This window comes from Neofelis nebulosa, chromosome 2 (genome assembly GCF_028018385.1).
Source record: "Neofelis nebulosa isolate mNeoNeb1 chromosome 2, mNeoNeb1.pri, whole genome shotgun sequence".
NCBI lineage: Eukaryota > Metazoa > Chordata > Mammalia > Carnivora > Felidae > Neofelis > Neofelis nebulosa.
In genome coordinates this window covers 210841646-210855487 of record NC_080783.1, presented here as the reverse complement: position 1 = coordinate 210855487, position 13842 = coordinate 210841646, and the positions used below count along the sequence as shown (strand labels likewise).

Here is a 13842-nt window from a genome sequence, read left to right as displayed (position 1 = left end):
TCACAAAAAAACCTAGCAGACCATAATGATTCAACCGCTTGGATTCTACAAACAATACTTTAATCTGGAAATCTGTACTTGGATGAAGAAGAGTGAAGGCACTGTTTGATTTTTTTCCATTTTGGATCTACACAGTTTCCATGTTGGAATTATACTCCTTGATGGAATGGGGGAAAATTGAGATAATGAATGTTTCTAAATCTTGGAATATAGCCATGCTTTTCTGATTGCTGGAATGTATGGGATGTCATGCAGTCAAGATTCCATTAGCCCAGGGGAAGAGGATTACTGTTTTGTTTCTTAAACAAGTTGCTGTCCAATTAAAGGTACTTTAGCCTTGAACACATGGTGACGATCAGTTGTGGATACAGCAATCAAAATTGACTGTGCTGGATGGCTACAAAGGTGAACTATTGGCGAACAACTGTTACTTCCTCATTTGGTGGAATCCTAGAGATATTTCCTCTTCTGTCAGCTGCCTGATTCATACTTAGGGCTGGAAATTTTTATAAATGTGGATGAATTTATAATTGTCTGCTATCTCAAGAAAGAAGTCTGGGGGTTTGAGAGTTACAGTTTGTCTGGGACTACTTGCTTCCAGTGGAATTATTTTATCTGGTCACTAAGATTTTTTTCCTTGTGGTTCATCTAAATATCATTTGACACCCTTGCCCATTAAGAAGGTGGATTACCCCCATAAGAGGGGCCAAAATTGGGGAAGTTATGTTCACAATTCTCTCCCTAGATTTAATTGGGATTATAGGTCGTGTTTCCACACTTGGAAAAGGTTGGTATGTCCTGACCTGTGTATATTAGCCCCTCTCCTAACCCAAGTCAAACTCTCTCTTTTTTTTCCCCCCACTAACTCTAGAAGTATTTAGTACTAATAGATGAATCAAAGAATAGCTATTAGATTTCAGCTCTGCTAGCTCTTGTGCCTGCCTTCTGTATCTTCCTAATGGATAAGAACTTCGCATATTTATAAAATATCAGCTGTAGAAGTAATTCTCCTAGAACTATTGCTTATTGCTTCTGGTATATCATTAATAACAGCTTTTACCAATTAACATTTGATAGGGTGCTAATTGAATTATTTGTGAAATTTTCTCTTTAAATCTCAAAGGAAACCCTATTGTTTGTTAGGCATTGAAATATCTATCCAAATGCCAGCAATGTAGCAAATGTAGAAAGGAGAAAGTTATTTAATACATTTAAAAAGGAAAGATATTACTGGATTTTTTGCCATGCCAGTTGCTTTACATCGTAGCAGCAAATAGCAAAAACAGCCTGGGAAGGTATGGTTGCTACTAAGTGAAATGGTGGCTGTAAATGAAGATTAGTGGAGAGATAAGGATCTATGTATATATTGGGGGCATAGTATTAGTTTTAAGATTTTTTTTCAGATCCTAATTCTTCTGTTTCTTTCGTTATTCCTTAATGCTTTGATACATTAATCCAAAGATAAGGTTGAGAAGAAACTCTCAAATTCAGATTCAAGTAATGAAATGGTCTTTTAGGAACTCAGGAAATGAGTTCTGGTTTCCTACAAAAGTAGAAAATGTTAAGATTTCTTCATAGGATTAGAATTTGTTTTTAATATTAGCACAGAATTGCATGTGTGTAATGGAACATATGCAACAACAGTTTTTGTAACCGTAGGTTGGCAAATATTCTTGTCCGACAAAAAATACCTTTAAGTTAAACCATTGCTGATAGCAACCTTCGAATATCTTACAGTTCCCAAAATTGGCTGATTTCATCAGAGGCAATTTGAGTTTAGCTAAAACCTAAGAGAACATATTTCCTGTAACCATTAAGTACAAATATTAACACGTCGAATCATGGAATAGGCGTTTTAAAAATTCTGTAGAATTTGATAGCACCATGAGATAAAATAATGTTTATCCTTTAATTAAATTTGCCATAGAATAGCATGTGTCAACCCATCATTTTGATATCCTAAGTGGTTTTCTTTTTCTTTTAAGATTCCATTTCTGTTATTAAATGTGATTGCTTGGGCACAGCAATTTACATAATCTAGTAGTTTTTATAATTACCTAAGAAGTCAAAAGTGAGAAAAAGTCACACTTAAAATTTTTTTCTGGACTTTTTTGAAAATGCCCTCTTACTGCTGGGACATACATTGCAATAGGGCTTTCATGTCTGTGTTAAAATGTATCATGGAAATTTTGCCTAAAATAAATTTGCTAAGTAAGTAAAAGTTGGGTGTATATTATAATCAGATGGAAGTATTGAAAACGTTGATATTAAAATGGTAGTCTCTTCTTGTTCCATTTAACTACAAGTGAAAAGGAGATGGTATATGTATATTTCTGTATGTAAGCCAGAAAATCCCTAATAAAAAGAGCAGCTGACTTGCAGAACACTAGTCATGAAAGCCCGATATACACAATGATTGCTCAGCTGTGAAGGTAATATTTGGAGTCAAGTAAAATGTTAAGCTTGGTAGTATTTGCTTACTAAGTAGGTTAATGCTGTTTAGAAAATGACCAGTTGCAGACAGACAATGCTGAAGTGAATGTTTGCATGACTTGCTTTTAGTTTTGCTTGCCCTTTTCTGATTGATTAAATATTTTTCCCCCCTCCTAAATGCAGGGCTTCAGATAACAGGGAGCGTGCTTATGAACATAGTGCCTATGGACACCATGAACGGGGGACGGGAGGATTTGATCGGACAAGACATTACGATCAGGATTACTATAGAGATCCTCGCGAGCGGACTTTACAACATGGGCTCTATTATACTTCTCGGAGTCGAAGTCCAAACCGTTTTGATGCTCATGACCCCCGATACGAACCTAGGGCTCGGGAGCAGTTTACACTGCCCAGTGTGGTACACAGGGATATCTACAGGGATGATATTACCCGGGAGGTACGAGGCAGAAGGCCAGAGCGGAATTACCAGCACAGCAGGAGTCGGTCACCACATTCATCCCAGTCTAGAAATCAGTCTCCTCAGAGGCTGGCTAGCCAAGCGTCTAGACCCACGAGGTCCCCTAGCGGCAGCGGCTCTAGGAGTAGATCCTCCAGTAGTGATTCAATCAGCAGCAGCAGTAGTACCAGCAGTGACAGGTAGGTTAACAGCCTTTTGTTGTAACAGACAAGCTGTTGAATAAATTGTCACAAATTCTCAACAATCAGTGGTAATGATTTGTAGCATAGTAATATTTTTAAAAGTAAGTAATCTTGGATCATGTACGAATGAAGAAGCTTTGATTAGCGGGTGGCCATTGAATTCATTCTGTCTGATAACTGAAATTAAGCGATTTGCAAATACTGTTTCATGTTTCAGATGCTCAATATTAAAATGGCCAAAAGAGGCAGAAAAATGGTAACTTTAGCTGAATGAAGTAAATCCTGTGCCATTGAAAATGTGGTATCTCTACAGTTTTTAATTGCTTGGGTGTATAATGCTAACTTATTTCTATTATTTTGGTTGGAAATTCATAAAAGCTGTTTGGTTAAAGATGTATTGGTGAAATATATTGTTGACACATTTAATATCAGTGAATAAATGAACTTATGAATACCTTTTAACTAATTTTAACAACAAAGTGGTAGCCAATTTATAAACTCAAGTAGAAAAGCTTTCTTTAAACGCAGGTTGTAACTTAGCTGTTCACTAAGGCTGAGGGAGCTAATTTCATTAGTTGGGAATTTTTTTACAAAGGAGTTTTACCCTAAAGATGAAAATAATAACTCGAAGGTAAACTTAACAGGAAAGAGCTTAGAAGTTTATCATAGATCTAGGTAGACAGTAGAGCTTATTACTCATTTTAATAATCTTGGACAAGTTGCTCTCTATGCCTCAGCTTCCCATCTCTTATAAGAATCGTGCTTTAAAATTATGTGAGGATTAAAATGAAAGAATGTATTTCACATGCTGAGCTTGATGCCTCTATATATTTAATAAATGCTGCCTTTAATGATTGCTAGCTATTATTATTCAGTTGATAATCTTTAATCATTTCCCATTTCCAGTTACTGTTTTTCAATCTATGTGTCACAGATATCGTAGTTTTATATTTAGGTGGTATATATTTTAAATTTACAGGATACGAATTTTTTGACCTGATTAAAATGCCCAGATTAATTATTTCTCTTTTAGTATTGCCTGCTTAGAATTAATTTAAGAAAAGTAAATGATCATGTAATTGGGGAAAATGAGGTTCTGGCTCCACATTTGCAGCCTCTGTCAAGGATGAAAACCCTTATCTTTCAGCTCTCACATGGATGAAAACCCTTAACTGGGGTGCCTGGATGGCTCAGTCAGTTAAGCGTCTGACTATGGTGTCAGCTCAGGTCATGATCTCATGGTTTGTGAGTTGGAGCTCATTGTCTCTCTTTCTCTCTCACCATGCCCCTCCCCTGCTCTTGGCTGCGTTCTTGTTCTCTTGTTCTCTCTCAAATAAACATCAAAAAGAAAAAGAAAACCCTTAACTTCTCTTGATTTTATGTTTGGTATATTGTTGAGTTAAATGATTGACTAGATTCATTTGAATTCTTTTCTTTTTTTTTTTTTTTTTTTTTTTTACTGTTTATTTTTGAGAGAGTGCAAGCAGGAGAAGGGCAGAGAGAAGAGGACAGAGGATCTGAAATGGGCTCTGCTGACAGCAGCGAGCCCAGTGTGGGGCTCAAACTCATTAACTGTGAGTGAGGTCATGACCTGAGCTCAAGTCAGACACTCAGCTGACTGAGCCACCCAGGTGCCGTGAGATTCATTCAAGTTCTATGAGCTGATTATAAAGTCTTGTCATGTCCCACTTTCTCCTACATGGAATTAAAGTGTTTAGGTTTTAGTCATTTTCCATAAACCTATCTCATTAAAGGGATGCCGTGGCATTTTATTGGGTCAAAACGAAACATCATTTAGTGCCTTCAGGATTGTACTTAGTGGGAGTGATAGTGGTTTGGTATCTAACCCTTAGCATTGTAGGCTCAAAAGCTTGAACTCAGAGGTCATCTGATCAATTTGGTGGAGTTAATTCTTGTTTATATAAGCAAAAGGAGCAGTTATATGCTTCTGAATATTTACAGTCAGAAAGATAACTGCCACAAAGGCAGGATGAGCTTAGAAAATCTACAGGGGTACTAAATTACAATCAGTAGAAGATATTTCCTCCTCTGTCACCTGCCTGATTCATACTTGGGGCTGGAAGTTTTTATGATTTAGGGGTATGAGGGATGTGTAGGATTTTAACAAGAAGAGGTGAGTTTTAGGCTACACAGGGAACATTGTGGGCTGAAGGAACAACCTGAAGAGGTACAAGTGGTGGAAGAATGTTTTACAAGCAGCAAATAATTTAGAGTGACTTAGCCATGATAATGAATTTGGGTTTGATTCTTCATGCAGAGATGAGTGGTTGAAAGATTTTGAGAAGGGAGTTTGTTGAGGTCTGTGCTTTAGAAGGGCATTTGGTGACTTAGAATAGGAAAGGTAGAGATTGCAGTTAGGAGCCTATTTCAGTAGTTTGGAAAAGGAAAACTTGGACCCTGAGAATGCCTAAGTTGGGACAAGCAGGAGAGACATAGTAAGAATCAGATTATGTTGATTTGTGGAAAAACAGAATGAATTTTTTGGAGATGGAACTCAGTGATGGACCTTTTGATGCTATCCTGTGAGAACAGGACCAGGTCTTCCTTTGTGCGCACCACAGAGCCTAGTATATTGTCTGTCTCAAAGTACATGTTCAATAAATAGTTGAAATACTTGGTTACAGTTCTTAGTTAACACAGGATAAAGCAAAATTGTTGTAAATAGCTAAAAGATTTGATGCTGTGATTGAAACAAGTGTGGGAAATTCTTTTGGTGTGCAGAGCGTATCTCTTATCCCTGGGTTCAGCCTCCTTTTTATCAAATGCCTTCTTCTCCTTTACTATTATGTTGACTTCAGAGTGCAGTATTTTGAGATGTTATATAGATTCACAATGTTCAATTTCCTTTTGGAAGAAATAAGTTCTTTTTTCTAATCTTTAAAACTTTATGACTGTGAAACTATGACCTTCCAAGGTCTTTAAAAATGTTTAAGATTAACATTTTGTAGTAGATAAAATATAGTTCAGTTCTAGCTATAGAAACAAGCTTGTATTCTGTCTGCATGACATGGAAAGTTAATCACTCTCCATCCCCCTTAATTGTTAGAACTTTGGTGAACAGATTCCTAGCAGTGCATTTCAAATGAGTAAACATGGGATTAATAGCAGTTTGGTTGTGAAGTCTTTATGAATGACACACCTACAGTTTCTGCATAACTGTTATCAGTATTTAACTGGTGAGAACTGGGATTTAATGGTGTAAAAACTTCCATGTGGGAACACCTGGGTGGCTCAGTCAGTGTGTCCAACTTTGGCTCAGGTCATGATCTCAGTTTGTGAGTTCAAGCCCCGCATTGGGCTCTGTGCTGACAGCTCAGAGCCTGGAGCCTGCTTTGGTTTTTGTGCCTCCTTCTCTCTGCCCCTACCCTGCTCGTTCGCTCGCTCGCTCTCTCTCTCTCTCTCTCTCTCTCTCAAAAAAAAAAAAAAAAAAAAAAAATTAAAAATTGAAAAAAAAATTTTTTTAATTAAAAAATAACTTCCCTATGTGCAACCCTATGATGCTCTGTCTCTTTCTCTGTCATGGTTTAGGAAGTCACTGTTCCTTCCAGCAGAAAATTTTAAATATGTAAATTCCATAAAAGCATTTATTTTCAAAGTCCTGATTGAACTTGAACATACTTTATTTCTATAGTTTCTTTTTCCTATCATGTTAATGAATTTTCTTTAATAAAGGTTAAGGAAATTGAAGAAGAATTTATGGAACTTAAATTAGTTCATAAACTTTCCCAATAATCTTAAAGTTTTTTTTTTTTTATGTTTATTTATTTTTGAGAGAGAGAGAGAGAGAGCAAGCATGAGTTGGGGAGGGGCAGAGAGAGGGAGAGAGAGAATCCCAAGCAGGTTCAGCACTGTCAGCACAGAACCAGATGTGAGGCTTGATCTCATGAATTGTGAGATCATGACCGGAGCTGAAACCAAGAGACAGATGCTTAATTGACTGAACCACCCAGGTGCCCCTTAAAGTAGGTTTTGATTGTGCTTTGTTTCCCAGTTGTTTACTTCAATCACAACCAAAGATGATTGGCCTAGCTTAGGGTCCCTGAACTTGGATCAGGAAAATAACATCTTTTCACTTACTAGTAACATATAACTGAAATTAAGTATTGCCTCCCATTATGAAAATAGGCATCAGAAACCAGTGGTACTAACAGTATGAGTTACTTTGTTACCAGTATAAATCCACAGGTAATTCTGCAGGTATCTCAGAATTGGGCTTCTAGTCATCATTACTGGGAAGCAGTTGTTAAACTCAATGTTAAGTATTGTAATTTAATGTCAATGAAGACATTACTATACCACAAAATTTAAATCTTTTAATAACCATGTCAATATAATTGTTTTCCCTTTTATTCCTATTTACTTTACTTCATGTATTTAGAAACACTATTTGAAAACTGGTATATAGACTTCACCAGATTGCTGAAAGGGTATCCTGGCAGTTAGTTGTTGATTTTACACCTTACAGAAGTTTACTGAATGAATGAGGGGGAAATGGATGAAAAGGGTAAAAGGAGAGAGTTGAGATTTGGATAATCTGAAACATTTTCTTATTCCATTCCCTCCTATTCAATAGATTACTTCTCTAAATCTCTTTTTAGTATAAAGTTAAGTTTTGAATTTACATTCAGCCATCTATTTAACAAATATTGTGTTGTGCACCAGATCTATAGAATAAGAATAAGATGGTTTGTATGGAGCCCCAAGAATAAAACTAGTTTATTTTATTTATATATTATCAAAGCTTGCGTGCTAGCTTCTATCTATCTATCCATCCATCCATCCATCCATCCATCCATCCATTTTTAGTAATCTCTGTACCCAGCATGGGGCTCAACTCTTGACCCTGAGATCAGGAGTTGCATGCTCTTCTGATTGAGCCAGCTAGGTGCCCCAAGAATAGAACTAGTTTAGATTAAGCATTTTGCAATGGCTAATCCAAAACAAAAACTATGTATGTGTCTAATTAAGAGCTAACATGTGAAATTTTATTAATCTGGGTGTATGGCTAGGTGCATCTTTTCAACTTTCCAAAGGCAGCTCCATCCTCTCCCTTAAAAGCTTTTTGGGCTCTGGTCAACCTTTGCCTTTTTGTTCTTCTGAACTCTGTTGGTTTGTCTTTCTAAATATGTCCAGTAACTACAGATTTTAATTCTTTTTAGTCACAAAAATAGGTATTTAGGTGGAAAGAAAATGAATATAGTAGTAAGCAAAGAAAACTGCATGAAAATAACTAGCAGATAACATCTCATTGTCTCTTTTCTCTTTGTGGCTTTTGGTAAGCCATGTGGCGTTAAATTGTGCTTAGTTACCTGTTTGAGTAAATCTGAATATACGGCAAGCTTTTTTACCTATATAGAGTTTTAAAATTAGAATAAGTTGATTTAGAAAATACCTGTGAAATTTCATGGTTTTTTTTTTTTTTTTTTGGTATAGTTATTACATTACTAGAATTTTTTTTATGTTGTCGTAGTTGGAAGATTTTCTTTTTTTTTAAAGTAGGCTTCATGTCCACTGTGGGATTTGAACTCACAACCCTGAGATCAATGACTCTGAGATCATGAGTCACATGCTTTACTAACTGAGCCAGCCAGGTGCCCCCATAGTTGGAAGATTTAAGGAAGAAGCTTGGGGACAGCAAAGGGGAAGACAGAGAGAGATACTCTTTTTTTCTTACATTCTAGAGCGGGAAAACTGACATTTGTGGTGTTTATTTAAAGTAACGAGAAAAGCCTATAGAACTTAGAACAGCCATGGGTGGCTCAGTGGGTTAAGTGTCCAACTCTTGGTTTTGCCTCAGGTCATGATGTCACAGTCTTGAGACCTTGTCAGGCTCTGTGCTGACAGTGCGGAGCCTGCTTGGGATTCTTTCTCTACCTCTCTGTCTATCCCTCCCCTACTCGTTCTCTCGTGTTTGCTCGCTCACTCGCTCTCTCTCAAAATAAGTAAATAAACTTAAAAATAAAAGAACTAAAAAAAAAAAAAATAAATAAAAAAAAAATAAATAAAAGAACTTAGGGGAGCCTGGGTGGCTCAGTCAGTTAAGTATCTGGCTCTTGATTTTGGTTCAGGTCATGATCTCGCAGTTCATGAACTGGAGCCCCATGTCAGGCTCTATGCTGACAGTGCAGAGCCTGCTTGGGATTCTCTTTCCCTCTCTCTCTCTCTGCTTCTCTCTCTCTCTCAAAAATAAACATTTTTAAAAATTTTGGAGCAATCAGACTCTTCAGCTGTGATGCTGTATTAAGATATGGTGTGATTTATGCTAAAGCCCCTATCTTGTCTAATGTCTTACCTTTGCAATTGAAATAATTTACTTCTTATTGAAAGGGAAATGAAACTTCTTCTTTGGCTAGTATTATTTGTAGACCTCATTTTTATATTTCTTTTACATATATATGTTTTAAAATTTTATTTATTTTAGAGAGAGTGTGCACGTGAGCTGGGGAGAGGGGCATGGGGGGACGGGAGGGAGAGAGAGAGAGGGAGGGAGGGAGGGAATCAAGCAGGTTCCACTCTCAGCACAGAGCCTGATGTGGGGCTCAATCCCAAGACCCTGGGATCATGACCTGAACCGAAATCAAGAGTTATACACTCAACCAACTGAGCCACTCAGACGCTCCTCTTTTATATTTTTGAGTAAATTATATCAAAGTTGTCATAACCCTACTCATTTCTTTCTAATAGTAGACAATTTAAGATTATTCTTCCTGAAGTATATTTTAACAGTAATTAGAATATTGAACACATTCTGGATTTTTACAACAGATACAGTTAAAAGTGCTAAAGAGCTTTTTATTCTATAAAGACCAATTCTGCTAGTCATTTTGTGAACAGTCAAGACGTTATAGATTACAGTTTACTAGAGGGGGAGTTTAAAAAAAATTTTTTTAATGTTTATTTATTTTTGAGAGAGATACAGAGAGACCGAGTGCAAGCGAGGGAGGGGCAGAGAGAGAGGGAGACACAGAATCTGAAGCGGGCTCCAGGCCCTGAGCTGTCGGCACAGAGCCCGACGTGGGCCTTGAACTCCCGAATAGTGAGATCATGACCTGAGCGGAAGTTGGATGGATGCTCAATCGACTGAGCCATCCAGGTGCCCCAAGGGGGAGTTTTATTCAAATACCCTTTTGTCTGTGATTTAATGAGGAGGCTAGTGGTTGTTAAGTAGGGAGAGAGAATTTTCTTTCAAGTTTATGTAGAAAAATTTCCAAAATTACTGTCATCTTGCAGGCTTGTGAAAGAATATGGACGAAACTGATTATGTGAGAGGGAAGCCATTGGGATTAATAGTGACCGTGTATTTTTCATTTCTCTTATTTTACAAGTATGTTTATTTGGAATGTTGATTTGGGGAAGGAACACTCATTTTATTACCTGGCTATACAATTTGCTATGATATATAATGTGCTGGAAATTGTCAGTTATGGCAGTGGTTTTAATATATATACACAAAGTAAAAGTCACTTTCGTTTTTTTTTAAAGGTTTTATTTTTTTATGCTTTTTAAAAATTTTAATTTATTTTATTTAATTTATTTTTAATGCTTATTTTGGGAGGGGGAGAGATGAGAAAGAGAGTAGGGGAGGGGCAGAGAGAGAGGGGGACAGAGGACCCAAAGTGGGTTCTGCACTAACAGCAGCCAGCCTGCTGTGGGGCTGGAACTCATGAACTGTGAGACCATGAGCCACCCAGGCCAAGAGGGAGAGAGAATCCCAAGCAGGCTCTGTGCTTTCCATGCAAAGCCTGACAGAGGGCTGGAACTCATGAACTGTGAGTTCATGACCTGAGCTGAAACCAAGAGTCTGACACTTAACCCACTAAGTCACCCAGGTGCCTCTAAAGAATTTATCTTTAAGTAATCTCTGCACCCAATTGTGGGACTTGAGCTCACCACCACAAGATCAACTGGGCTAGCCATGCACCCTAAAAACCAGTTTTTTTAAGTGCTAAAGGAATTAATAGTTTGTTGGTGATTGTTGTAATGTTTAATCTTAGAGACACATTTGTTGAATTTTTACCATCAAAAGTGATCTCTTATCTATAATAATGAATAGGCAGATAACTTCTGGATTTATTTGGAGATAAAATTTGGTTTTGTTGCGCTGATTCCTCATTCTCAGATGTATTTAGGAGGGCCAAAATAGTTTGTGTTAATCTCAGGAAAAAGTGACACAACAAATCAAACTGTATTTGGGAAACTGGTGTTTAGAAACCATGATATTTCCCTCCAACTCTTCTGTTTGTAGCTGCGTAGGATTGAAGTGAGAGCAGAAATGAAGTTGATTTTATTGCATAATACCAACCTTTCTCCTCTTTGCTGTTTGTACCTGTCAGTTTGAGATGAGTTGCTTAAATTGAAATGAGATTTTTTGTTGTTGTTGTTCTTTGTGTAAAGAGAACATACCTGTGCACAGAAACCATTGAAACATAAATTATGCTAGCTAAAATGTGAAAATAGACAATTCAGATGTATATTGATTTGAGGATAACAAGTGAAGTGTATGTTTTGGGAGAATTCATAGGACTTTCAAGGAGGGACAGTATTCTCAGGAGAGATCTTTATTTTTTGTCCCTTACTTTCATATAAAATGAAAATATTTGCATGCTTATTTTAAACCTAACACCATTGTAATGCATTTCTTTAAAGTGTATTTGAGAGAGAGAGAGAGAGAGCATGTGGAGCAGGAGACGGCAGAGGGAGAGGGAACTCCAAGCAGGCTCCATGCTGTCCACACAAGACCTGACGTGGGACTCAATCTCATGAACCAGGAGATCATGACCTAAGCTGAAACCAAGAATCAGATGCTTAACAGACTGAGCCACCCAGGCGCCCTCCATTTTAAGGCATTTTAAATAGCTGATTTATTTATGGATTTCACAACCATTCTTAGCCTGTTTATTTTGTACTTATGCCTCATTTTTACTGTTTTTTTTTTTATTTAAAAAAATTTCTTCATTAATGTTTCTCTTTTTTTTTTTTTTTTTTTTCAACGTTTTTTATTTTATTTTTGGGACAGAGAGAGACAGAGCATGAACGGGGGAGGGGCAGAGAGAGAGGGAGGCACAGAAGCGGAAACAGGCTCCAGGCTCTGAGCCATCAGCCCAGAGCCTGACGCGGGGCTGGAACTCACGGACCGCGAGATCGTGACCTGGCTGAAGTCGGACGCTTAACCGACTGCGCCACCCAGGCGCCCCAATGTTTCTCTTTTTGAGAGAGAGATCGGGTGAGGGGCAGAGACACACACACTTTCTCTCTCTCTCCCTCTCCCCCCACCCCCTGCTGCCCAGACTCTCAGCTGTTAGCACAGAGCCCGACATGGGGCTCAAACTCAAGAACTGCGAGATCATGACCTGAGCTGAAGTCAGACACTTAACTGACTCAGCCACCCAGGTGCCCCCTTTACTTTTTTAGACAGCTGAAATTACTTTAGATTTCAAAAGGGAGAATGTTTTGCTGAAAGTCCGTATTGTAAATGAAACGTATTCATTGCCTGTTTCCAATAATATAGTTTTTATCTTGAAATCTTCAACTCTAAAAAAAATTTTTTTTTTTAACGCTTTTATTCATTTTTGAGAGACAGAGCGTGAGCAGGGGAGGGCAGAGAGAGAGGGAGACAGAATCTGAAGTAGGCTCCAGGCTCTGAGCTGTCAGCCCAGAGCCTGATGCAGGGCTCGAACCCACGAACCCTGAGATCATGACCCGAGCTGACATCGGACGCTTAACTGACTGAGCCACCCAGGTGCCCCAAAATTTTGAATTCTTACTTGTGATGAAATTAAATAAAAGCCATCTAGTGGTTTCATTGACTTTATGATTAACTATTCTCCTTGAGATAACGGTATCTACGTTCTTTTTTTTTTTTCCCATAGAAAAAATTGTTTCTTTATTACTAAAATAAAGAAGTATAGATGACAGGTTTTTAAGTTCTTTAAAAAGTTACCAATTTTGGAGGGAGAAGGGTTGGGGGTGGGAAAGGACAGCAAGCATATTAGTGTGTCTGCAATCCTGGAGAAAATTACTAGATTTCAAATACACATAGGGGCCCCTGGGTGACTCAGTCGGTTAAGTGTCCAACTCTTGGTCATCTCATGATTTGTGAGATCGAGCCCCGAGTTGGGCTTTGTGCTGACAGTGCTGAATCTGCTTGGGATTCTCTTTTTCCCTCTCTCTCTCTGTCTGCCCCTCCCTAACTCGAGTGCTCTCACTTGCTCTCTCTCTCTCTCTCTCTCTCTCAAAATAAGTAAATATTAAAAAAAATACACATAAAGTCTCCCCATATTTTGAGTGGCTCCATTAAATACTATTACTGTCCAGAAGAACCAACATTTGGTCATTCCCTCTTTAATGCCATTTTGGGGCTATTGAGCAGCATGGAATAAATGTTTACCAGTGTGTGCGTTGGAGAGTAAACCCCAGTGAATGAATGTGTATATTTGTGTGTGTGTGTGTGTGTATTATTGTAATATCTTTTTCCATTCCCAGCATCAGTTGAAGAGCCCACATTTTTGAAGCACATTCCTTTCTAAGCTGCAGTATAGTTTGTTTTTTGGGGAAATAAGCTACACACAATCTTCTGTCTTTTGGGGTCATATTAGCTAGCCAGGCCTTTTTTTTAATGTTATTGACTGATTGATTGATCGGAGAGAAAGAGAGCGTGAGTGGGGGAGTGGCAGAGAGAGAGGGAAACCCAGAATCTGAAGCAGGCTCCAGGCTCTGAGCTGTCAG

General features: G+C 37.9%; 1 protein-coding gene across 2 annotated transcripts in view; it reads left to right on the top strand.

The window, feature by feature from the left end:
* SPEN (spen family transcriptional repressor) overlaps positions 1-13842 on the top strand; it is a 92487-nt gene that overhangs the window by 29208 nt on the left and 49437 nt on the right. The window contains exon 3 of one of the 2 annotated variants that reach the window (XM_058718961.1): positions 2617-3093. The exons of the other annotated variant lie outside the window; for it this stretch is intronic. Within the exon in view, the coding sequence (XP_058574944.1) occupies positions 2617-3093 (477 nt within the window). The remainder of the gene's footprint in view (positions 1-2616; positions 3094-13842) is intronic. 2 annotated transcript variants of the gene reach the window in all.